The sequence below is a fragment of the Astyanax mexicanus genome, chromosome 3 (genome assembly GCF_023375975.1).
Source record: "Astyanax mexicanus isolate ESR-SI-001 chromosome 3, AstMex3_surface, whole genome shotgun sequence".
NCBI classification, from domain to species: Eukaryota; Metazoa; Chordata; class Actinopteri; order Characiformes; family Acestrorhamphidae; genus Astyanax; species Astyanax mexicanus.
Genome location: NC_064410.1, coordinates 9,560,001 through 9,584,547, shown reverse-complemented (window position 1 = coordinate 9,584,547; position 24,547 = coordinate 9,560,001). Strand labels below are relative to the sequence as shown.

Below are 24,547 nucleotides of genomic sequence, written 5' to 3'. Positions count from 1 at the left end.
TGGGATCAAATAGTACCAGGTGAAGACTTAAAATGTTAATAAGAGAGTTAAAAGTTTATTAAAACATCCAGAGTTTAAATATGTGATGTACAGTGTTGGGCACGTTACTTTGAAAAAGTAATTAGTTATAGTTACTAGTTACTTCTCCAAAAAAGTAACTGAGTTACTAACGGAGTTACTCCACTATAAAAGTAACTAGTTACCAGTAAAAGTAACTATAGCGTTACTTTTTATTATTCGCCCGTCAAAAAAAAGGAAATGAATTATGTATTTACTATTATTAGAAAAATACCAAACGATATTAAACCCAAAATGTTGACAAAAATATAATCTAACGAATTACAAAAAATAAAAACGAAATTCTTCACAGAACCAAAGAAAATTACTAAAACATATAATACTGAAAAAAACGGAAAAACGAGTCTGGGGATGGAGTTAAACAAACCAAGCCACACTCAAAGGAAATATGTATATATAAACAAAACAAAATAATGGGCAAAAACAACAATCTAATGACTGTTAAAATGGTATTAATATAACAGTTTCACCAAAAGAGAATAGAGCTTAGATCGGCCCAAAAAATCCGACCCGACCCAGCCGGAGCCCGTGCACGTTCTGCCCGAGCCCGAATCATGAACTGTCATTATCAGCCCGAGCCAACCCAAACCATAAACTGTCTGTTTTCGGGCTGATTGAATGAGTTAAATATAACCAGAATTATGTTAATTAACACTGAAACATAGAAGCATAGAACTATTATTTAATTAAAATGATTTTTAAGAACAGCTACACACAGCGCTGCAAGTCAAACGCGGAGGCGTTCACGTGCCCCCAGAGCTACGTGATTACATTTTTCATTATTATTATAGTTTGATTCAGTAAGTTTTAATTTGTTTTTAGAGTGGGCTTGCTAGTTTTTATTAGTTTTCACACATCTCATCAGAGAGATCAATCTAATAAACATGAGAGAGAAAGAGAGAGAGAGAAAGAGAGAGAGAGAGAGAGAGAGAGAGAGAGAGAGAGAGAGAGAGAGAGAGAGAGATATTTGCTTGTTCTGGTATGAGTTACTCACAGGTAAATGTTCTCACATACTGAATCTCCTGTTTCTCTTTCATCTGCCTTGCGCTCATATTGTAATCCCATACATAGTTCTGCAGTTTTTCAGTGTTTTCTGTCGTATTTTGCGGCTACACCGCCCGCTGTACAACAGCTCTTATAAATAAATTAAACACGAAAATTCAGTAATTTTAGTTCATTTTAGTTAGTTTTATAAACACAAAATACAGTTCGAGATAGTTCTGTTTTTTCCTTTTAATTACCGTTTTTATTAGATTCAGTTAACACAAATGTTTTTTCACTTTCAATTTTCGCTATTTCATTCGCTTTAGTGAACAATAATAATTGGTTACTTAGCAACATTGTGATTATCACACCAGAGCTTTATATAAAATAAAAATAGGAGCCCGATTTTGGGACGGTCTTTGGGTCAGGTCGGGTTCGGGCAGAGAATCTAAGCTCTAAAAGAGAAAGCAGCAGCACCACAAAAACCCGGAGCAGCTAAAAAGAGCTTAGCATCCTTAATTCGGAACTTGGCCTGTCCAGGGCAATCACTGAATTGATTAGAGCAGCAAATCGTCACAATTGTGCCTCACTTCACCACGCCAAACCACAGGCACAGCGGCCAGAAGCTCAAGTTTACCGAAAAGAAGAGGGGTTAACCAGGGCAAACCAAAGTTACAACAAAAAAAAAGTTCATAAAGGCTAAAGTAACGTGCAGTAACGGGGTGTCGGAAATGGTAACGGCGTTATAGTTACAGTCAGAGTAATTAGTTAGATTACTCGTTACTGAAAAAAGTAACGGCGTTAGTAACGCCGTTAGTTTTAACGCCGTTACTCCCAACACTGGTGATGTATAAGTTGAGTTAAAGTGTTTGCTAGCAGACGGAAGCTAGCTGCGATTAGCATTTGAGATTAGCATTAGCCATTGTGTTAAATGTGTAAATATATCATGTTAAGTGTAAAAAATGTAAGCTTAGCCTGCAGTAAATTGCCCCAAACTGAAATATACATTTTAGCTTTTACTGATACTGTAGTTTTGGTGGTGAGGGCTAACAGTGCTACTCTGTAAATACGCTGTTTTATCAGTAGTAGACACAGAAGAAATGTCTTGTTTCAGTCGTGATTACAATAAAGTAAACGATTCATGCTAAAAGAGACAAATTGAAGATGGCAGTAATTATTTTCGTGTGCTTTTTACTTCCTGATGGAAAACGTAGCTTACATGCAGGGGGATTTTCCACTATTTATGTAGTACATAACATTCTACTGTATATATGTTAAAAAAATTATATATAAATATCGACAGTGCTGCATACATTTATTACACTCTACAACTGTAGAGTGAGCCCACGAGCACAAAATCTCAATCCTACCTAGTGGAGCTTTAACTATGGAGTGAAGGAGATACCTTGCGTGAACACCACACACAATGAAAACAACACAGTGGCTAAAAGTCAGTCATTATCAATGAGAGGCAGCAACACCCAGCGACGTTCAGCGACGCAACCATGAACGAGGCAAAATGAGCGAATTCAGTGACACAATCAATGAACAGTGACCACCAATCATAAAGTAGGAAGATTTGGTCCCTTTACTTCATGGCAGAGTTCACCGCCAGCAAGGCACACAAACATCCAGCACAATCTCTCTCAATAATCTTTTTATTCAGTTCCATAGTTTAATCTTATTTTTACAAGTCGACTCCTTTTTGTTAAACATTAGCAGTTTCTGAGTAAATTTACATGTAGCTACAGCTCTGGAAAACAATGAGTTCCTTAAAAATTATGAGTTTCTTTGATTTTACCAAATTGAAAACCTCTGAAATGTAATCAAGAGGAAGATGGATGATCACAAGCCATCAAACCAAACTGAACTGAGTATATGACAGGAGTGTCATAAAGTTATCCAAAAGCAGTGTGTAAGACTGGAGATGCATGATTAAAAACCAGGGTTATTCCACCAAATATTAATTTATAAATATGAACTTGTTTTTTTTGCATTATTTGAGGACTGAAATATATATATATATATATATATATATATATATATATATATATATTCAGTTATCTGTATATATATATTTCAAATTGTCTGAAAGCTTTTGACCTGGTTGTGAACCAAGAAAAAAAAGCCCTATATATTGTTTGTACTGATTTGTTTAATGACAGATTGCCAGCGACTCATCATCTGCTGCACGGCAATAAAGAGCAATTTAATTGATTTTCAATTTAATTTAATTAAAAACTTTGGACAAACAATATAAAACCCCAAGTGAGCAACAGAGGCAACCTACAAGTGTACAGGATCTACAGACCCAGCTTTAAGATGCAGAGCTCAGATCTTAAATAATGCAAAGAAAACAAGTTCATATACTTTTTTAAGTTTTAAGAGTTCAGAAATCAATATTTGGTGGAATCATGCTGGATTTTAATCACAGTTTTCATTCATCTTGGCATCATGTTCTCCTCCACCAGTCTTACACACTGCTTTTGGATATCTTTATGCTACTCCTGGTGCAAAAATTCAAGCAGTTCAGCTTGGTTTGATGGCTTTTAAGCTTTTGTTTTTAAGTTATTTTTTTCAAGAGCTGTATATCATCCTTACATTCACACATATAAAGATTCATTACATTCCAACTCAACTACTTACAATGTTATATTTTGTATTGATTATACTTCTACAAAACTTAGTTAACACTCCAGACTGTTGTACACCAGTTGATCAGCATTCAGTAACAGCAGTGTGAAACTGAAGTCACACACTGACCAGATCAGCGTCCACTTAAACTCTGAATAGAGTGTAAACTGTGCTTTTTAAATAAAAAGTGGAATAAACAGTCTTACCTCCATCTCCCTCTCTCTCTCCTGCAGAATTCACACACACTCCAAACTCTCGTCTCCAGCTGTGAGAACCTGCAACTATCACACACACGCACACACACATCCCTCTGCCTATCACTGCCGTTCACACTCGACCCAGACAACCTATACAAACTACACAAAGTCCCCACCCCCCCTCTCAACATCCAAACTGGCAAACCATGTGGACAAGATTTTACTTTCTGATCCTGAAAAGTATGTGTGCAAAGAGATTAGTTAGAAAAGCTGTGTGTTTTCATATAAACTGGCAGGTAAAATCCAGAAGCATCCTTTATTTGGCAATTAAATGTTGTGTCCTGTATTGAATCAGTTTGAAACCAATTGAACCATTTGTTCCATATTTCTATACATGTCCAATACATACACACCAGAGGTGCCAGGTTTGCGATTTTCCCACCAAATTTGGCTTGTTTGAAAATCCAGTTGCAGGTGAAAATTCAGGAGTGGTTGGGTGTGTTTTTTGGGGAGCTACTTTTAAAAATTACAGCGGTCGCCAAGAAGCAAAAAAGATAAAAAAAGTTGGTGTTGCCTTGGATGTTACATCAACACAGCGGGCAAATGTGTACAAGTTGACACTAAAATTAATCTCCTAGGAACTCAACAAAATAAGGGAGGACAGTGTAAAAAGGAGAATATGAGAGAGAGCAAGCCAGAAAGAGAGAGAGAGAGGAGGAGAGAGAGAGAGAGAGAGAGAGAGAGAGAGAGAGAGAGAGAGAGAGAGAGAGAGAGCGAGAGAGAGATACTTTTTTGACTTTTAACACTCCTTTATTATAAACTCATCTCTTGTTTAACACTGTACAGTAACAAATATCATAAATATGTTACAAGGTTTAAATAATAAAGATATGTGTAAAAAGCCAGACAAATAAAAACAAGACAAAGTTAGAAAAAACACACTCAAATAAACACTGGAGCAAAGAAAAGCTCGTCCTCTTCCACAGAGCAAACCACATCCCCATAACACCACACCAGCTTAAAAGAGTCCAAGTAAAATTCACCTTCACCCTCGCCCTGACCTGCCTAGTGAAGATCTGCACAGCATGATAATCTGTGCTGGATACTATCTTGTTCTTTCTGCTGGTGTATATGGCCAGTTTTGCTTGGCCAAGGATAAAATTTATCAACTGGCACTTAAACCGCTGGTATCGACTGTATTTAAAACCAAGGATGAAACTCTGTGCTGTAAAACTAAGGTTTAAAAGTGTAAAAACAGTCTGTAAAACTCCAAACAGTGGATGCAATCTAAAACATCTCATAAAAGCATGAAACACCGTTTCTCTCTGCATGCAAAAGGGACACTCATGTGAGACAACAGAAACAAATGAGTTTACAGACAAAATACAATGCAGGACTTTCCACTGAAGGTCAGCTGTTTTTTTGGTTAATGGTGGCTTATATATACGTATATATATATACATTACAGCGCAAAAGTTTGTGATACAAAGGGACTTTTTCTTGCTTTCAATGGAAAACAGTTATTTGTTTCTTGGTAAAATATTTAAAAACAAAAAACTAATGTTTTTAACTGAATATCACATAAACGAATGATACACAGATTCTTCACATCAGGTCACACTCCACCAGTGGTAGCCGCACACAAACTGAAGCGTCTTAGGGCTTAAACGATTCCTCGCCATCACAGCCAGTTTAGATTTATCTTTTTTTACATAACAGAGTTGTTCTATCAGTACAATTTTAATTTAACCAAGGTGGGGTATTGAACTCACAATTAGATAATATTTATTAATTCACATAAGCAAAGTATACTCTTCAATTATTATGCTTGTTCTAAAATGAGTACAATATACTTACATTAAACAGTAATGAAATAAAACGTAATCATTTATGTACAATGTAATTACATGTTTAAGTAGATATAAAATCTGACAGTGTGAACATCACAGTAATGTAAAATGTAAAATTAGTGTAAAATGTAAAATGACAGTAAAAAGACAAACAAAGCTACACTAATGTCTTCTAAGCTTTACACAAAGGAGCTTTTAGCTTTTTCCCACAGTTGTAACAATATAACATATAACACAATATACTGTAGTTAATAATACATTTAAATTTACCAAGCAGGTTGATGTGAAATACGAATAACAGGCATATATCATACAGAGCAGTAAAGCAGTAATTGCTGCACATATGGTGTAGACCACTGTAAATAATTGCCCTGTAAGAGTGTAGTTATCAGATTATAGTGGGCGTGGTTTACGGCAGCTGGAAGAATAGACCTGCACACCTTCACACATCGTGGGCACAGCAGCAGCAGTCGGGCACTACAGGAGCTGCCCAGTGCTGTCAGAGAGGTGGGGGTGGGGCAGGTTTTCCAACATTTGTTTAAACTTAGTCCTCATTTTTCTGTCTCTCACCACCAGGGGGGGGGAATCAAAAAGCACCAAAGGACCCGAGTCTCCTCAGGAGATGTAACCTGTCCTGCCTTTTCCTGTAGAGTGCAGCTGTGTTGTCAGTCCTGTCCAGCTTGTTGTTTAAGTTTTCCAAGCCCATGCGCTCCAGTTTCTCTCGGGAACATGGGTTGGATGGTATTTAAAGCACTGCAGAAAAAAACACATAATTCTCCATATGAGAAAGAGATCTGTGCATAAGGGGGATGTCAGATTGCTTGACACCAGGGAGCAGAGGAGTTAAACAATCCGGTCAGCAGTCAGTCCAGGTTCTTCTTCAGGTGCGATGTCAGTGCTACTGGTCTGTAGCTCCTCTTCCTAATCCTCCTCCACATTTCTCTCTGCACATTCTCCACCTGATTACCAGAAATAAATACCCCTCTTTTCCTCTTAAGGAGAGCCTTAATGTCTAAAGTAATCCAGGATTAGTTGTTGGAGAATAGATGTACAGTCTTGTTAAGTATAATGTTGTTCTGATAGAAATTGGTATAGTCCATTCCATCCAGTTTACTGGTGTTTGGTCTGGGAGAGGGTCTGGAAAGGGAGGGTTCTTTTGATTCTACACACTACAGAAAGATTTGAAAGGTTCTTTCTGTCCATAAAATCACACATTCCTTTTTTCAATGTACTGTTTGAGTTTGGGAATGAGGCCAGGTTTTGAATCTATTACTTCGTTTAAGGTCTTTAGTAAATGTTTAAGTGTTCCTCTAATCTCTAAGACTACTTTTCCTGCTTCTGTTCTTAAATTACTGCCCTGCACTCTGGAGTGATCTTTCAAGTCATCAAAGTCTCTCAATATTTTGTAATTTTCAGAAAAAAAAACAATGATTAAACTCAAGAGGCAGAGCAAACCTCCACGAGAATAATTTAGGTATTCTGTGTTTCGAAAATTTCGATGTGCCTGCTAAAAAATAATCTCTAGGTCATCTTTCTTTTCTCAGTAGAGAAGGTGGGACGTGTTCCATCCATGCTGTCATCACTGACAGAAGTGTCATGTCGAGCTCTCTTTGTTGCCATGATTCAGTTTGGCAGATAATCTTCAGAGTGAAGCTTTTAAACAGAAAAACAGGAAAGTGAATATAAAAATGCAAAATGGCATTAAGGAAATTTCTACATCATTTCTACACCAACCTGCTGGTTAAATAATTCCAGCGGACCCCTGTTAAAGCCCAGATCATTGTTATACATTAAAATCCCCCAAACCGCCTAATGCTTTCTTTTTAACATTGCATTTATTTATATGCATTTCTATGTGTATATTTTTATGTTGACATTATTTCATCAGCTGTTTTGGTGACTGTGATTGATTGAAGTATTGTGGTAGTGTCACGCAGGCTAGATGCAAGATAGACACATGCAGATACACTACGAAATCTAAAGCAGCAAAGGGGAAGGCAAACGAGGAGTAATAAAGCAGTAGGTCGGCAAATAAACATGCAATAAACTGGGCAAGGCAAAAACACAATAGTCTGAGACACAAAAAGGTCGGTAACAAAAAGGCAGAAATACAAAAAACACTTGTTGTAGAAGAGCCAATAAACTAGATTCAATACTCGGAAAGTAGAGCAAACAGAGGGGTATATATACAGGAGGTCAGGTGGGAACAATCAGAAGCTTAGAGAGCGGAACACCATAATGTCACATGATCAGCGGAGTCAGGGATTGGCCGTTGTGGGTACATGCTGGGAAGTGGAGTTTTTTTATTATTAGTTTTTTTTCTTAATCTTTAATAATCCTTATTAATTGGTTAACAGCTCTTAAATTCACTTTGCATGCATATGTATGTTTAAATGGGTTTTTGAGGAAATTTTTTTTCAAAAATAAATTTGTTTGGTTTGTATTCTATAAAAGTGGGTCATGACTTAATGACCATCTTGGCATCTCCCCCAGTCTTACCCACTGCTTTTGGATAAATTTATGCCACTCCTGGTGCAAAAATTCAAGCAGTATAGTTTGGTTGAATGGCTTGTGATCATTCATCTTCCTCCTGATTATATTCCAGAGGTTTTCAATTTCATAAAATCAAAAAAACTCATAATTTTTAAGTGGTCTCTTATTTCAGAGTTGTTTATAAATATATAAGAAATAAAATGAGTACCGGTCTTCTGTAGACTTACGCTACTGGTTTATTTAAAGAACAGGGGTGTATCACTGCTCTTCACAACACGTTTGTGAACAAAGGATATTACACAAAACCTCAGAAAAAGAGTCGCTGATGCAAATCCATCTCTAATGGGACTAATCCAAAATCAGACAGATTAGGTACAAAACCATTGTTTCAGGTCTCTCACATTGGCTACAGTTGATGTTCATGAGTCCACTGAGAAAACTGAACAACAATGGTGTGCATGGCAGGGTTTCAAGGAGAAAGTCACTGCTTTCCACAAAGAACACTCCATTCCAGCATAAGAAACTAATGTAAACCCATCTGTAAAACATGGTGGTTGTAGTACCATCCCAAATGATGTAGTGCATCTAATATGTAATATAATAGGATACTTTAAATACAAATATAAAAGAGGTTATAGTTCTTATTGGTATTTAATGGGATCAGTAATTGTGTTCTAGCCTCTGCTGACGAGCATTTGGAGGTTCAGACAGAAAACCCTGATGCTGGTGATAGAAACCTCTTCTTTTACATGATCTGCATCTAATTCAGACATCTTAAAATTTACATACATTTATATCATAATCTAATCTATTTAAATTTAACAGTGTTGACATGTTATGTGTCACAGACATTGATGGATGAGAGCATAAACGTAAATACAGCACATGGCTAGGAACACAAACAAGAACACAAAAAAGTCAAACACAGGATAGGAAGAGAAAGGACCAAAAAAGGAGCAAACACTACAAATAAGGGCTAAGGACTGGCATTATGTTTGTGACAGTAGCAGTTTCTAGAAAAATGAACCAGTTTAAGAGCATATATAGTGGTATGAAAAAGTGTGGGAACCCCTGACAATTTTCATGATTTTTCTTTGTAAATCATTGGTTGTTGGAATCAGCAGTTTCAGTTAAATATATAATATAGCAGACAAACACAGTGATATTTGAGAAATGAAATTAAGTTAATAGGATTTACAGGAAGTGTAATAATTAGCAATAAGTCTTTAAACAAAATTAGGCAGGTGCATACATTTGAACACCCATACAGAAAAACATTGATACTTAGTAGATCCTCATTTTGCAAAAATAACAGCCTCTAACCGCTTCCTATAGCTTCCAATTAGAGTCTGGTCTCTTGGACCACTATTCTTACAAAGCATCTCCAGTTTAGATGGTTTCTGAGCATGAACAGCCAGCTTTAAATCACACCACAGATTTTCAATAATATTCTGGGGACTGAGATGATCATTCCAGATCGTTGTACTTGTTCCTCTGCATGAATGCTTTAGTAGATTGTGTGAACATTGTTCCCAAGAATCTGCTGATATGGACTGGAATCCATGCGACCCTCAACTTTAAACTTAAAGGAGTCACGACTTGGTTTAAACTCCTGCAGTAGTTGTTTAATATCACGTAAAAACTCCTGGATGTAGGGTGAGCTGTTTCCCTGCACTGAGACTGGAAATGAATTCACTTTTTCCGTTGTTTGTTGGATGACTTTCCCCCTAAAGGTCCCAAATTGACCCTTTTCATAGATACGTTGTTATCAGCAACAATGTGAATCTTTCAGTGCTCTGCACTCTCCTTTTGACCATTAAATGTAAAGCTTTTACAAATATGTTCTTTTTAATAGAGACATAGTTTTGGTAACTATCAGTGTCAATCATCCTGTAAGCAGCACTTTTTTTTCTTTTGATCAAGAGCAAGACTATATTCATAAAACTTTCCTAGAATGTTAATAATATAATTTGAGATGTTTATATATATGATTTCTGGAACATCTTTAGTTAATTCAGAGACCAACCTTCCCCACACTGAATCAAATTCTGCCTTTGAATCTCTGTTGTTGCTCCTGTTTTCTTTAAGCTTCAGAGCGAGTTCTTAACTCTTTTCAACAAGGGGTTTTCTCATGATTTTTCAGTTCCTCATTCAGATTTTCTGAATGTTTTTTTTGTTTGATGTTCTCATCCAGTTTTCTTTTGGCCTTATCTACTTCTCTCATCAGCTCTTCTTTTTCAACTGTTTCCACTTTAGATTCTGTTCAGCATCTTGTCTTTCATATTTCCTCAACTTTGATAACTATCAAAAGAATGTCAAAATATTTTTTTGTTATTAATATTTTGCTGTAACTAGATTACCTTTCTGTGGTTTAATGCACACAGAACAGCTATGTTCGTTTAAAACATGTCATGGATTGAAAGATTTAGTCAAATGAGATCCTGATTTATGTTGTATCTGGTGTGATACAACACAAGCAAACAAAACAGTTCCAGACCAAAAATAGCTTTTCCAGTTTATTTAAAGAATCTTCCAGACAATACAGATTTTTATTGGAATGCAATGTATAATGAAAAATAAAGAAAAATGAATCAAAACCCAAACAGTCAAGCTTCTGAGTTCTGACTGTGCAAGATAACCAGACTGAACTTCCTGACTTGATTTTGGTCAGAAAGCTATCCGCCCTTCTATTCAGTTACAGGATTCATTCTGATCTAAGTGCTCTGAAGCTCTCAGACAGTATATCTCAGCCTCCCATACATACAAAGACAACACTGATAAAACTCACTCATATCTCAGATAGTCCACTAAATACTGATTAAATGCAGTTTTTATAATCCCAGAAGAAGCTTTGAAGCCTATCTCAGATAAAAGTAAAACACAGCACATATAAAGTTTACCCATGTTTACATAGAGACACATATAGAGACACATACAGAGTCTGGTAAAACTGTATAACATATTGATCATGCTAAATATTGATTAGGTTTAAATACTGATTATTTATTTAATCAAGAATAACTATATTGGGGATATACCTTGGAACAAAGGTTCTGGAAAAAATAAGAAAGCACTTCATGTTTGCGTAAAATCAACACTGTTGTTTTATTCTACAAACTACGGGCATTTCTCCCAAATACCAAATAAAAGTATTGTCATTTAGACCATTTATTTGCAGACAATGAGAAATGGCTGAAATAACAAAAAAAGATGCAGAACAAATAATGCAAAGAAAACCACTTCATATTCATAGATTTTCAGTGTAAAATTAAAAGTTCAGAAATCAATATTTGGTAGAATAACCCTGTTTTTTTTTTCGTGTTGGCATGTCCTCCTCCACCAGTCTTACACAGTGCTTTTGTATAACTTGATTATATTCCAGAAGTTTTCAATTTCATAAAATAAAAGAAACTCATTATATTTATAAGTGATCTCTTATTTTTTTCCAGAGCTATATATATATATATATATATATATATATATATATACACACACACACACAGTGCCTTGCAAAAGTATTCTTGAACTTATTTATGTTTATTATGTTTATTACTTATTAACTTATTTATGTTTTGGATCATTTTCTTGTTGGAAAATAAATCTCCATCCCAGTCTCAGGTCTTTTGCAGACTCCTACAGATTGTCTTCACAGAATAGTCCTATATTTGGCTCCATCCAACTTCCCATCATTTTTAACCATCTTCCCTGTCCCTGCTAAAGAAAAGTAGGCCCAAACCGTGATGACAAGCACCTTGTTTTACATGTTTAGTCTCCCAGGTGGCTTGTGGCAATCTTTAAACTTTTATCTCTGCAGTTCACCCAGAGTGATCATGGGCCTCTTGGCTGCATCTCTGATTAGTCTTGTCCTTGTTTGATATTGTATATAATCCTATCTGCTAAAAAACAATTTTCCCAGTGTCAGAATCCTTCAGATTTATTATATTATTCCTAAACTTGCAACAGCGTTAGACAGAGTGTATTTTCTCCATGCAGTAGGAATTGTTCCTCTTCCACTGAAAGTTTTGTTGTGGTATTTTTCAAGGTTTTTCTGAAATTCACAAATAAACCATTTCCAGTACACCAGCTCAGAAAAATCAGGATAGATGCTCCATTCAGCATAATCTCCTCCTGCTGATCTGTACTGCCTGCACGGGACAGACACACTAGCATTATGCTGTGAGTAAAAAGATCTGTCACTGTCTACTGATATTGTACAAAATCCTATATCAAACTCAGCTGTATACATACGACTCTTTCCAGTCATACAACCTGAGCGATGAAATTCAGTGTGGTGATCTCCAAGATGATCTTCTAGACTGTTGGCACAGATGGCTCCACAGAAGGGACACTGCTTCCAGCAGCCCCTGCAGAAGTGTTTAATGAGAATCTCCTCAGGCTTTTCTCTGAACATCTCCTTTCTCAGATCTGAAAACGTACAGAAGCTTCTTTTCAGCTCTTCAACAGCAACCAAGAGCTCTTTTTTAATAACATCTGCAAGAACATCATAATCAGTGACATCCTTAGTGACTTTATCACTCAGGTAAACTCTGGTTTCTCCTAACTCATCTACAAGGCTGTTAGAGAAAATCTCCAGCCACTTGTTGATATCTCCACTGATGAGTTTGACTTCATCTCTGGCCATTTCTGCTGCACTGATGATAATTCTCTGTTTGTGGTCGATGTGTTCTTTTATTACAGAAACTGTCTGAGGATTTTCTGCTGCCATGTACTGTCTAACTCTGTCTCTGATGAAATTTTCAAAGTATGTCTTGGGCTGGTAAATGTATGTTAAGAAGTTTTTAAACTTCTCCTCCTTATCTCCCTCCTGCTCCGCCAGATATTTCAGAATGTGCTTCTCCAGATCTCCTCTGTTCCCATTAAATGGAGGTTTTCCTACCAACTGAACACATATGAAGATAGCGGTCATGTTGTACACACTCTGCAGGATTGTTTCTTTCAGTTTAACACAGATTTGGTCTCCAAGCACTGCTGCAGATGTTGCTCCCCGATAGTAGTTCATGAAGACTTTAAAGTACTCAGCTTTTTTCTTTTTGAAGTGAAGAATTGGATCATTTGCTTCTCTGTATTTCCTGTGAAGTTCCTCAAAGCGTTTCTCAGCTTGTTCACACACATAAAGAGAGAGATCAACAAAGAACTCTTTCTTAAACTCAAAGCAGTCATCTCTTGGTTTAAACTCCTGCACTAGTTGTTTAACATCACGTACAATCTCCTGGATGTAGACTGAGCTGTATCCCTGCACTGAGACTGGAAATGATTCCACTTTTTCTGTTGTGTGTTGGATGACTTTAGAAATCAGCTCCCGTACTGATGTCTGATCTTCTGGATTTAGAGACTTTTCCATTGAATTAAATGTTTCTAAAGTTTTTAAAATTGTGCTCTTTTTAATAGAGACATAGTTTTGGTTACTATCAGTGTGAATCCTTCTGTAAGCAGCACTTTTCTTTTGATCAAAAACAAGGCCATTTTCATAAATCTCCTCCCCCAAAATGTTAATGACATCATTTGAGATGTTTATATCTTTGATTTCTGGAACATCTTTAGTTAATTCAGTGACCCACTTTCCCCACACTGAATCAAATTCTGCTTTTGGATCTCTGTTTTTGCTCCTGTCTTCTTTAAGTTTCAGAGCAAGTTCTTTACTTTTGTCAAAGAGGATCTTCTCATGATTTTTCACCTGCTGATCCAGATTTTTCCGAATGTTTTTCTGTTTGATGTTGTCATCGAGTTTTCTTTTGGCCTCATCTACAAGGTCATCATGGACGTGTTCTATTTGTTTCTCAAATCTGCTTTTCCACTGAATCAGAGTTTCCTTTTCACTGTCTTCTTCAAAATACACTTTAAATGATTTTCGGACTTTCTGCAGTGTCTCTGACATTTCTCTCACCAGCTCTTGTTTTCCCACTGCTTCTAATTTTCCACTGGAGATTCTGTTCAGCATCTTGTCTTCAGTACTCAGCATGGCACTCCTGAGACTCCAGGTCCATTTCTCATACTCCTCCTCCAGTTTCCTGTACACTGATATCTCCAGTGTGTTCCTGAAACTGAAGACGAAGTTTTCATTCAGCAGAGCCTCCCAGAGATCTTTCACTCGCTGCTGAAACTGTGATAATTTCATGCAGTTTGTTTTTGATGCGCGAGAAACAATGTCTCTCTTCAGCTCCTGAACATTTTCACTGTAGCATGGATTTGGTGGAGCCATGGGTGGGCTGCCCTCCCAGAGCTGAGAAAAGTACTTCACATCCTTCTGTACATCAAATGCAATGACATCACTGAAACATTCTGCATCACAGACTTCCTCTTTAGCCGCTAACTTGGTCATTTTATCCAGTTTCTCTTGTAATCGTCTTCTTCCCTCCATCATTTTCACTCCAGCTGCAACATCAGTAACATTCTGATGAACAAACACACAGCTGGGATTCAGTCTGACCTTCTTCATCCTCATGAAGGCCTGAACAACAATCTGAAGGATGTCCTGCATCTCTGATGGGTTCTCGATCAAAGTCATGTTTCCAAGACCTACAACAAATGTTGCCAGTTCATTATCATGATGTAGGGTGTCTTTTCCAGCCAGCTCTAAAGCTCTGAGACCTTCAGTATCAACAACCAGAATGTAGTCAAACTTCAGTTCCCCCTTCATCTCCTCAGACACTTTCACCAGCTGCATGAAGGCTCCTCTGGTGCACCTTCCAGCACTGACTGCAAACTGGAGTCCGAACATGGCGTTGAGCATGGTGGATTTCCCTGAGCTCTGAATTCCCAGAACTGACAACACAAAGACTCTCTGGTTTCCCAGTTTTGTGATGACCTCATCCAGAACTGCTGAAACCCAGACCAGAGGAACATGAGCAGCATCACCGTCCATCAGCTCCATCGGGTTGCCAGATATTATGAGTTCAGCAGCAAGTTCAGGAAGGTAAGAAAGATCTCCATCATTCACTCTATCCTCTCTTCTCTCAGAGACTGAAGCTTCATAAATCTGACCCATCTCTCTCAGCATGTGCTCCAAACCAAAGGGGGCAGCATTAAGCTTGTTGGAGATCTTTTCTAGGTTTTGCTGTTCAGTTTTCAGTTTCTGTGGAGTTTCTTTATTATGTGTTTTTTTCAAAGCCAGCAATTCTGACCATTGTTGGTCGTACTTCTGTAGGAAGTCTAAAAGTCTGTCTAAAGTAAAGTCATCAAGCAAGATTGTTGTCCACTTGAGAAAATACATTTTCTCCGTGTCTAACAGTGACCTTAAACTTCCTACAAACAAACCCATGAGTTCACTAAAACCATGATCCTGTTGGTTCCTTCTTATTTCCCTCATTTCTCCTTGCTTTCTTCTTTCCTCTATTTCTATGTTGTTGCCTTTAAGACAATGTAGATCTTTGTTTTTTTGGCTCCAGTCATGCCACAGTTTCCCCTGGCAGGGCAGATACTTTTCTTTGACTGTTGATGGATCCTCTGTCTTCAGGAATCTCATCATCTCTTGTGCAGCTTCCTTTCCTCTCTGACAGTCTTCATTATTCTCGTCCACTTTTATCTCTGAGTGTTCTGCTATCTTCTCCAGACTGAAAGTCACAGGCTGTTCTGAGAGGCAGTTCTTGATAACTTCTCTAAGAGCAACAGAAACATTAGACTGGTTTCTGCCCTTTAGTAATACTATGTATTTTTTTTCCTCTAACTCACACAAAGCATCTTCATCATGATCCTCTTCATCAGTCAGAACAACAATGAGAGGTTTTGAACCCTCAAAAAGCTCTTGTACAATTACCATTTTGTTGTCATTCTCATCAAGTTGAGGTAATAGTACAACATTCACAGAGGACATTTCTGTAAGAATCTTTCTCTGAGTCTCGTTGATGCTGGAATCTCCATGTAGATTACAGAACGCTACACAGTCTGAGAAATGATCAGTGCTTTTTCCAGATGGGAGGTACCAGGCGATCTCCACCACTCCGTCCATCAGTAGACGTTTTCTGCTGCTGCCTGGACAGTACCTGTGGAAGAACGTGTCGTGCTTCTCATTGATCAGCCTGTTCATCAGCTGAGACTTGGATGAGGAAATGGAACCAATCCTGAAGAACGCCACCATTGGAGTATGAGCTTTGTAGATGGACAGGGTCTTACTGATGACTCTGCCTGAAGTATCAGTGGCCTTCCAGTACTTATTGATCTGGCGCATCGTCCACAGTGGGAATTCAATATCTCCAGTGAAAGGATTTGAAACCAGCAGAGGAACTGCATACTGACACTGAGACAACTTAGTTACCATGATCTGTTGAAGAAAAGCATCTGCACAGAAGAACACTGCCATCTGAACATCCATTGGATGAACTTTGACCTCTTTGTTTTCACCATTTACACCTTTACCAGCTGTGTGTTGAGACTTTGGTGCTGGACGTTCTGATTTGACAGATAAACGTCTTCCTCTGTAATCTGTTCTTAAAATTTGCTGCATGAAAGCATGAACAATACATTCTTCTTTTCGGGGATTTTCATCATTTTGCAATGATGATGGGGTTATTTCGAGAAAGTGAGCTCTAGTAAGCCTGTTTTTAAATGTGTCCTGAAGTACAAGATTCCTGAAGAGGCCTTCTATTAATCTTTTATTCAAGACTCCTGATATTTCTTCCTGAAAAGCAAAACAGTGCAAATAATTAACCTTTACAACATGTCATATAAAGTTGGGAGAGTGTGCAAAATGAAAGCATGGACAAAATGTTATGTTTCTCCTATTTGCTTTCATTTTTATTTGATTGCAGACAGTATGAACCCAAGGTCATTTTTTTATCTGCTAAACTTCACCAATTTATAATGTCGCCATTTTGTCTCACACTCACATTTTAAAGAAGTTTTGTGTTTCAGGTGTTATTTTGTTTAATTCTTCCTGTAAAAACATCTTAAGGTCTTTAACAGTAAGGGATCATCATCACATATTTTGTTTCAAAATTCTCCACACAATCTATTGGTGACAGGTCAGGACTACACATTTGTAGAGAAATCATTAGTTCATTATTAAAGATGATCATAAATAAATCAGAAAGTGCACTTGGTGTGTGTTTATTTCTTCATATGCTTTTGTGCAGTTCATTTGTTTGTTACAATTAGTGTAAATGCAATTATTGAGTGAGCATAGACACTGCTGTGTCTGACACTTTATGTACAACATTTTTTCCAAAGAAAGAAAATAAAAATACCAGCCTTTTCTGATTATGAGAGGTGGAAAGTAACGAACTACATTTACTCACGTTACTGTAATTGAGTAGATTTTATGAGTAATTTGTAATTTTTAAGTAGTTTTTAAAATAGGTAATTTTACTTTTACTCAAGTACATTTTGATACACGTAATTTATTTCGCTACATTAGAAAACTCCCCGTTTCTGAGAAAAAATAAAATGCTGGGGAAAAAAACAATTGTATGAATAAAAACAATAAATTGACGCGGATGCGCCGCCGCACGGATGCTCGCGCGTGGAATAACAAGGCAAGCACGTCCTCATAATAAATTATCTACATTTATAACCTAAAGCTTATTAATACTGTATTGTTATAGTTAAATAGTACAGTGTTTAGATTTTGCAAGGCGTCTCTACCCGCAGCCTCGCCTATATTGCGCTTCGGCTTCGGGACCCCCGCCGCGCGATGCTGCGTCGTGATGCGCGCCTTGGTCCGCGAAGGTTTTCAGTTTCTTTACTTTTGTTATTGCGATCAAAAGAAACGTAAATACAATCAGTTCCAGTCATGAATAAAGGATATAAACCTTTTACTGATGCAGGAGGACTGTCTCTGTGTTATCAAATATACTGTAAAACATTATATGCGTGTCAACCTAGGGTTTTGTTTATTGACTTAGTTCCAACTGTACACTGTAAAAATGAGGAAAGAAAAATAATATAAAAATGTATATAATGGAATTTGGGACAGTTTAATAAATGGCTCACCTGAGACATGCTTTAAATCTGTAACACTATATTAAATTATAATTGCTGGCCTAAAATAAAAAATAACACAATGTTTTTAAGATGTTTATTTGAGTCGGGAATTTATATTGCAATTTTGATAAATCCGATAATTAATTCCAATATTTTAAATGTGTTTTAGATGTGACCAAATGTAATTGTAAGATGTAGGACAAATCATATCACCATATTAAATAAAAAAAAACTATTATCCTTTTTACAGAATTAATTTGTAAGCCTAATATAAATTAATGGGAGAGTAAAACGGGTGTTGCTGAAAGTAATTTCTTTAAAACCAGTTATAAAGAAATATTACTGCTCAGCACCATGCGCTCTTCTGGCTGGATGCGTCTCGCTGCGCTGGCGCCAAAGGCTAGGCTGTGCGTAGCTACGCCTTCAAAAAATCTGGACACTGTATAATAACTGTAACACTAGAGCACTAGAGCAAGTTATAAATGTAAATAACTGATAATAATCCCAGCAGCCCCGTTACAGATCATCTTAACAGAGCGTCTTAAATTGGCCACCCAGTTTTGGCCAGCCTTCTTTTCCTATTTAATATTATCATTTTATTCTCAAAGTCCGCTATTTTTTTTACAGTGCTCTGGCGTACTTCAGTCTCACTTTTGTCTCCAGGCAATTTTTTATTTGAGATTGTGCTCTTCATCCTGAAAGGTGCTGAGATCAGAGGAGTATCATTTCGGCAGGTGTAAATATCGGGTATTCAGATTTTAAGATTAAGCTGTGTTTAACATATTCTCCTAATAATGATCATTATGGCTAAAACGCGTTAAGTCCTACGAGTTATTTAGTTCTTCAATACCCGTCTTTCTTTCGTTATATGCAACTAAACTAGCACTGTCTAACAAGAGTCTTTTTTTGGCTTTATATATTGCTGTGTTCTGAGTGAAATATAAATATACAGCGTTATTTACACACAAAAAATAACAGACAGTGCCAGAGTAACCTCCAGCGCCAACATATTTACCAGACGCGCGTGCACTCGGAGAGTCGGTTTCTTCCGGGGAGTCAAAATTCGGCCCACCTGTTATTTATATTATGATTAAAATACATTTTAAATGATATCTCGCGCTTTTTATCCAAGCCGTCCACTCAGCTCAGAGTTCCACTTTGAATGCGCGATTATGCAGATATGCAGCTGCTCCAAATACTTCGTTGTCCTGAGGAGCCCTGGATTAAGCTTTAAGTTTAAAGCAAAGCACGCGTGAAGCTCGTTAGCCCGTAAACAAAAAAAATATATATTAGCCACAAAAAGCACGTTAAAAAGTATTTATAAAAAAAACATGTATATTGTTCTAAAATAAAGGCATTTCACGTCATACCACGTATGGCGGTGTTGAGCCACCATGTAAAACCGCCGGGGAAATTATTTTGCCGGGACAGCCCTATTGGGAACATTAAACAATCTGCTTAAATGTCAAAAAAAAACCATGTAAATAGCAGTTAAAGCAAAGAAAAGGTAAAAAAAAAAATAATGAACTGTAAAACTATAAAAATACAATTTATTGTCATCTTTTTAACAGTAAAGAAAAAAAATGCATCATAGAAACATATAATATTATATGTATATGTATAATATTATTATGTGGAATAATAGTTTTAATTATAAAAACTATTTGTTGTACTTTTTTTACATCAAATAATTAAAAGTAACTATGAAACTTTTACTCAAAGTACATTTTAAATGTAGTGCTTTTTTACTTTTACTCAAGTCGATTTTTAGATGGGTACTTTTAGTTTTACTCGAGTAGAATTTTAGCAAAGAAAAGGTACTTTTACTTAATTAATTTTTTTTTGTACTTTTTCCATCTCTGCTGATTACTAATTGGTAAATGTTTAAAAATAAAAAAACACCCTGCCTTTTAGTACAACTTACCTTCTGTTTCTTCTGGTACTGCTTTTGACCATTTCCACCTGTTAATGATAAAACAACAAATAATAAATAATAGTAATAATGGATTTTTCACAGATTAAACAAATACTGGCACCCTTAACACTGCTAACAAAACAGCAGCATCTCTTTGCTTCTAAAGCTTGATGACACTTGAGAATACAGATTAATTGTCGGATTTATGAACAGGTAAATTATTAGAAATGGGCGGGGTTTATGGATAAGGAGCAATGGTTTTATTTCAGAAGGAAAAAAAACACTCCAAAATGTCTGTTCATCATGACTGTTTATGACAGGGATCAACCATGATTACTAACATCCAGCACTGATCTTTGCTCTCTTAAACTGCAGCTTTTCAAGCTCATTTACATTCACTAGGTAAAGACTGATACCTAATCAGACCTTCTCCTTCATCTTCTTTTTATCTGTGTATTTAATAACTAATTAATGGCTTTAGTAAACTCTGAAGTTCAAATCTTCAGTGCTTCAAGTTTTACCAATTAAATCTCTTATACAGACTAAGCTAAGACCCTTCACGTGTTCTATAACCCTATAACCATCTCTGGCATCAACTGAAAGATTTTTTTTTTCCACTCCTCCATGCAGGACTCTCGTATTGCTAGTCCTGATTACTTTAATAACAAACCTACATGTAGCTCAGACAAATACCTTCATGTGTTTCTATTTTAAGAGCTTTATCTTCTCTTTCAGATCACTTCAAGATTCCTCTTTAGCTCCTCTAACTTACCCTTATATTCTTCTTTTTCTTTCTTTCTCCTCTCCCCCCATTCTCTTTTCTCTCGCTCCTCCCTCTCTCTTTTCACCTCCTCATCTCGCTCTTCTCTCTTTCTCCTTTTTTCCTCCTCCTGTTCACATATTGTTTGATCTTCATGTCTTTGTCTCTCAAATTCTGCTTGCTGTCTCTCTATGCTCTTCATCACTCTCTCTAATTCCTTCTGATGTTCCTCAATCAGTTTTTCTTTAGTTTTTACTTCCTCTTGGACTTGAATCTCCAGCTCATTTTGTAGATGTTTTAGTTCTTCAAGTTCCTTCATATGTTTCTCTTCTGAGAGTTTTATTCTCTCCTCCAGATCACTTCTCTTCCTCCCTTCCTCTTCAAGATTCCTCTTCAGCTCCTCTAACTTCCCCTTATATTCTTCTCTTTCTTTCTCATTCCTCTCCTCCCATTCTCTTCTCTCTTGATCTTCTCTCTTTTTTTTCTTCTCCTCTCGCTCTTCTCTCTCTCTCCTTTTTTGATCTTCATGTCTTTGTCTCTCAAATTCTGCTTGCTGTCTCTCCAGCAGGGAGAAAATTGCTCTCTCTCGATCGTTGATTATTTTTTCATCCTCTTTTCTTCTGTTTTCATATTTCTCACCTCTAAGTCTGTGTTTTTCCTCCAGTTGATGTTCTCTCTCTTTAAACTCTTCCTCTCTTCTCTTTCTCTCGTATTTGATTTCCTCCTGAAGTGTGGTCTTAATTCTTTCTATCTCTGCTTCAAATCTGACTCTCAGTTCTTCTTTCTCTCGCTTGATCTCCTCCTCTTTCTCCTTCAGGATTCTCTCCTGATTTTCTTTCTCCACCTGCTGGAACATCTCATTAGTGTAGCAGCTCCCTCCATTCACTGCCAGCATGGAGTCGATCTTCTCCAGTAGAGCAGTGACCTGGGTTCTGTTTCTGATCTGCTTGTTGTTGAAGATGTGGAATCTGTTCCCATACTGTTCAATCAGATTTCTAATATCAGATCCTGCTTCTCCAAAGTACTCTTCAATGCTCATGTCTTCAAGAAGATCTCCTCCAGTGAACAGCAGCATGGTGTAGGTCACTGACTCTTCTCCAAAAATGTTCTGGATTATCTCTACAGTTCCTTTTTCCTCTTCTGAGAATCTCTGTCTGACTTTCAGAACCAGCAGAAACACATGTGGACCTCGAGCTGCCATGAAGATGCATTTAGTAATTTCCTTCTGGATCTCCACATTTCCAACTGGAGTATCAAACAGCCCTGGAGTGTCAATCACAGTAATCTGCCTTCCGTTGACCTCAGCGGTTTCCTTTTGACAAATGCAGGATGATGAATGTTCAAATGTGTTTTCTTTTCCTAGGACGGTGTTTCCTGTAGCACTCTTCCCTGATCCTGTTCTCCCCAGCAGCACAATCCTCAAAGCATCTCGTCTTCTCCCTAAATGTTAAATATAGAAATATGAAAATGTAAAATATAAAATGTTTTGTTTGTACAACCAAAAATAGAAGTTTCCATTCATCTTAAATGGAAAAGTATTTAATTATTTTAAATAAACATGAAGTCAGTTTGAATGTAAAAACACCAATGTCTGTATAATAGCATGGACAGTGAACACCACTCAAAAGTGAAGCAACCACATGTCTAGTGCCTGGCTGGTTGCAGTATGATATGCAGCTCTGCACATGCACATATATTCCAATATCTTTCTATCTTTATTATCTAATTCCAACAGTTTTCCCTGTGCTTATATTACCACATTTTATTTCCTCTTAGTTTTAAATTTTATTCTTTAGTATATAAATTAGATCATAAGAACACTTACATGAAGTAGCTGAGTTGTAGTGTAGTGAACAAGGGCCCTTTTTAGTGATCTATAGTGCACTACAACTAATGTAATAAATTAATTAATAAAAAAAGTAAAATAAATAAAAACATAATAATATAAAATAAAAAAAACAACTTTAAAAAATCTAATTTAAAACAATCACAGGCTTTCTGAGTCGCGCAGAATAACTGACATTAGTTTCAGTTTTAAATCATGGAAACAGCTCACCAAAACCTCAACCTATCCTTTATATTTGGTAATATTTGATTCACTTTACAGGTCCTTACTCCTATTAAGTTTATTTAACTGAACTAAGTTTTATATTATTTGTTACCTAGCTCTGAATTCAGCTCCGCGTTTTCATTCAGTTACTTCTGTTTAAGAGCGGCATATAGGCAGGACTTACTATAATAGCACATAAATGTGTTTAAACTGTTAATATAGTATTTTGTAAAATTTAAAAGTTTCCGCCTTATTTTGACAGATCTGTTAAGGTCATTGGCTGCAGTAAAAAATGATGGACAGCTTGGTCTGTCTGATGATTGGCTTAATAAAAAGTGATTGACAATGAAAGTGTAGTATCTGATTGGCTGCAGTCGAAAATGATTGACACATGCTCCGCCCTTTAGCCACGCCCACTCGGGGGCTCCGGTCTGCAGCATTACATAGATGGTTCTGGCTGCACGGCTGTCTGTTGATTAGACGTGGTTTAACCGTTTCAGTCGCGCAAGTCTCTTTTCCGCTGCCAAGATAGAGATTTCGTAATTTCCAGACCACCACGCCCATCAGCCGTAATATATTCCAAAAGTCCAACGTTATTTGGCGTAAAAATAGACTGTTGATAGGGTGTATGATGGCAAGGCAACACGTGCAGGGTTTACAAAACCAAAAGCGGAATTATCCAGTGTGTTATAGATCGCTAAAATTGTGCCCTATAAATGTAGGTATTGTGATATACACTGCAGAGGTGGAGCTACAGTCTCTCATTAGGGTGAATATATATTTATAACACTGTAAATATAGGTATTGTGATGATATACACTGAGGAGGTGGAGCTACAGTCTCTCATTAGGGTGAATATATATTAATAAAGCTCTAAATGTAGGTATTGTGATGATATACACTGAGGAGGTGGAGCTACAGTCTCTCATTAGGGTGAATATATATTAATAAAGCTCTAAATGTAGGTATTGTGATGATATACACTGAGTCATAGCCTATCTTAAGTCTTTGGTTAGGAGTCATAGTTTGACTCCAGCGCCACATTTGATGGAAACAGGAAAAGATAAATTTGATTTATGAATCTGTCTATAAAATAAAGTGAAATAAATTAATCTGGTCCAGTGATGGCAGCATTTACTTATAGGATGTTGTTCCAAGCTATTTCCTCTGCATACTTCTCTCTTATCTTCTTGATCTGTAAAAAATAAATGATAATAAGTATAAATATTTAAATAATCCAAATATCTACATAAAAAGTGAATAATACAGAATATAATAATAAATGTTATGTTGTAATTATTCTTTTTAAAATCATATTTCACATTCTGTAATGTACGTTTTACTGAAAACGACCAACATTTACACAGTACTGATAGAAACCGACTCTTACCCATAATGCTGCTGCTGCTCCTGGACATCGTTCTGATTTCTTAGGGAATTATGGGTAATTGTGTTTCAGATCCTCTGGTTCCTGCTGAACACAGTTAAAGTTTTTCTTTATATTCATAATCACTGGTTGTTCAGATCAGTAATTTCAGTTAAATATATCATATAGCAGATGAACACAGTGATATTTGAGAAGTGAAATTAAGTTTACAGGATTTACTGAAAGTGTGCAATAATTATTTAAACAAAATTAGGCCGAAAAAT

General features: G+C 36.7%; 1 protein-coding gene across 1 annotated transcript in view; it reads right to left on the bottom strand.

Moving 5' to 3' along the window:
- Positions 1-11,931: 11,931 nt before the first annotated feature.
- The window catches only part of LOC103037794 (interferon-induced very large GTPase 1-like), a 151,607-nt gene continuing 138,991 nt past the window's right edge, over positions 11,932-24,547 (bottom strand). The window contains exon 5 of the mRNA XM_049475880.1: positions 11,932-13,417. Coding sequence (XP_049331837.1) covers positions 12,174-13,417 — 1,244 coding nt within the window. The 3' untranslated portion in view covers positions 11,932-12,173. The remainder of the gene's footprint in view (positions 13,418-24,547) is intronic.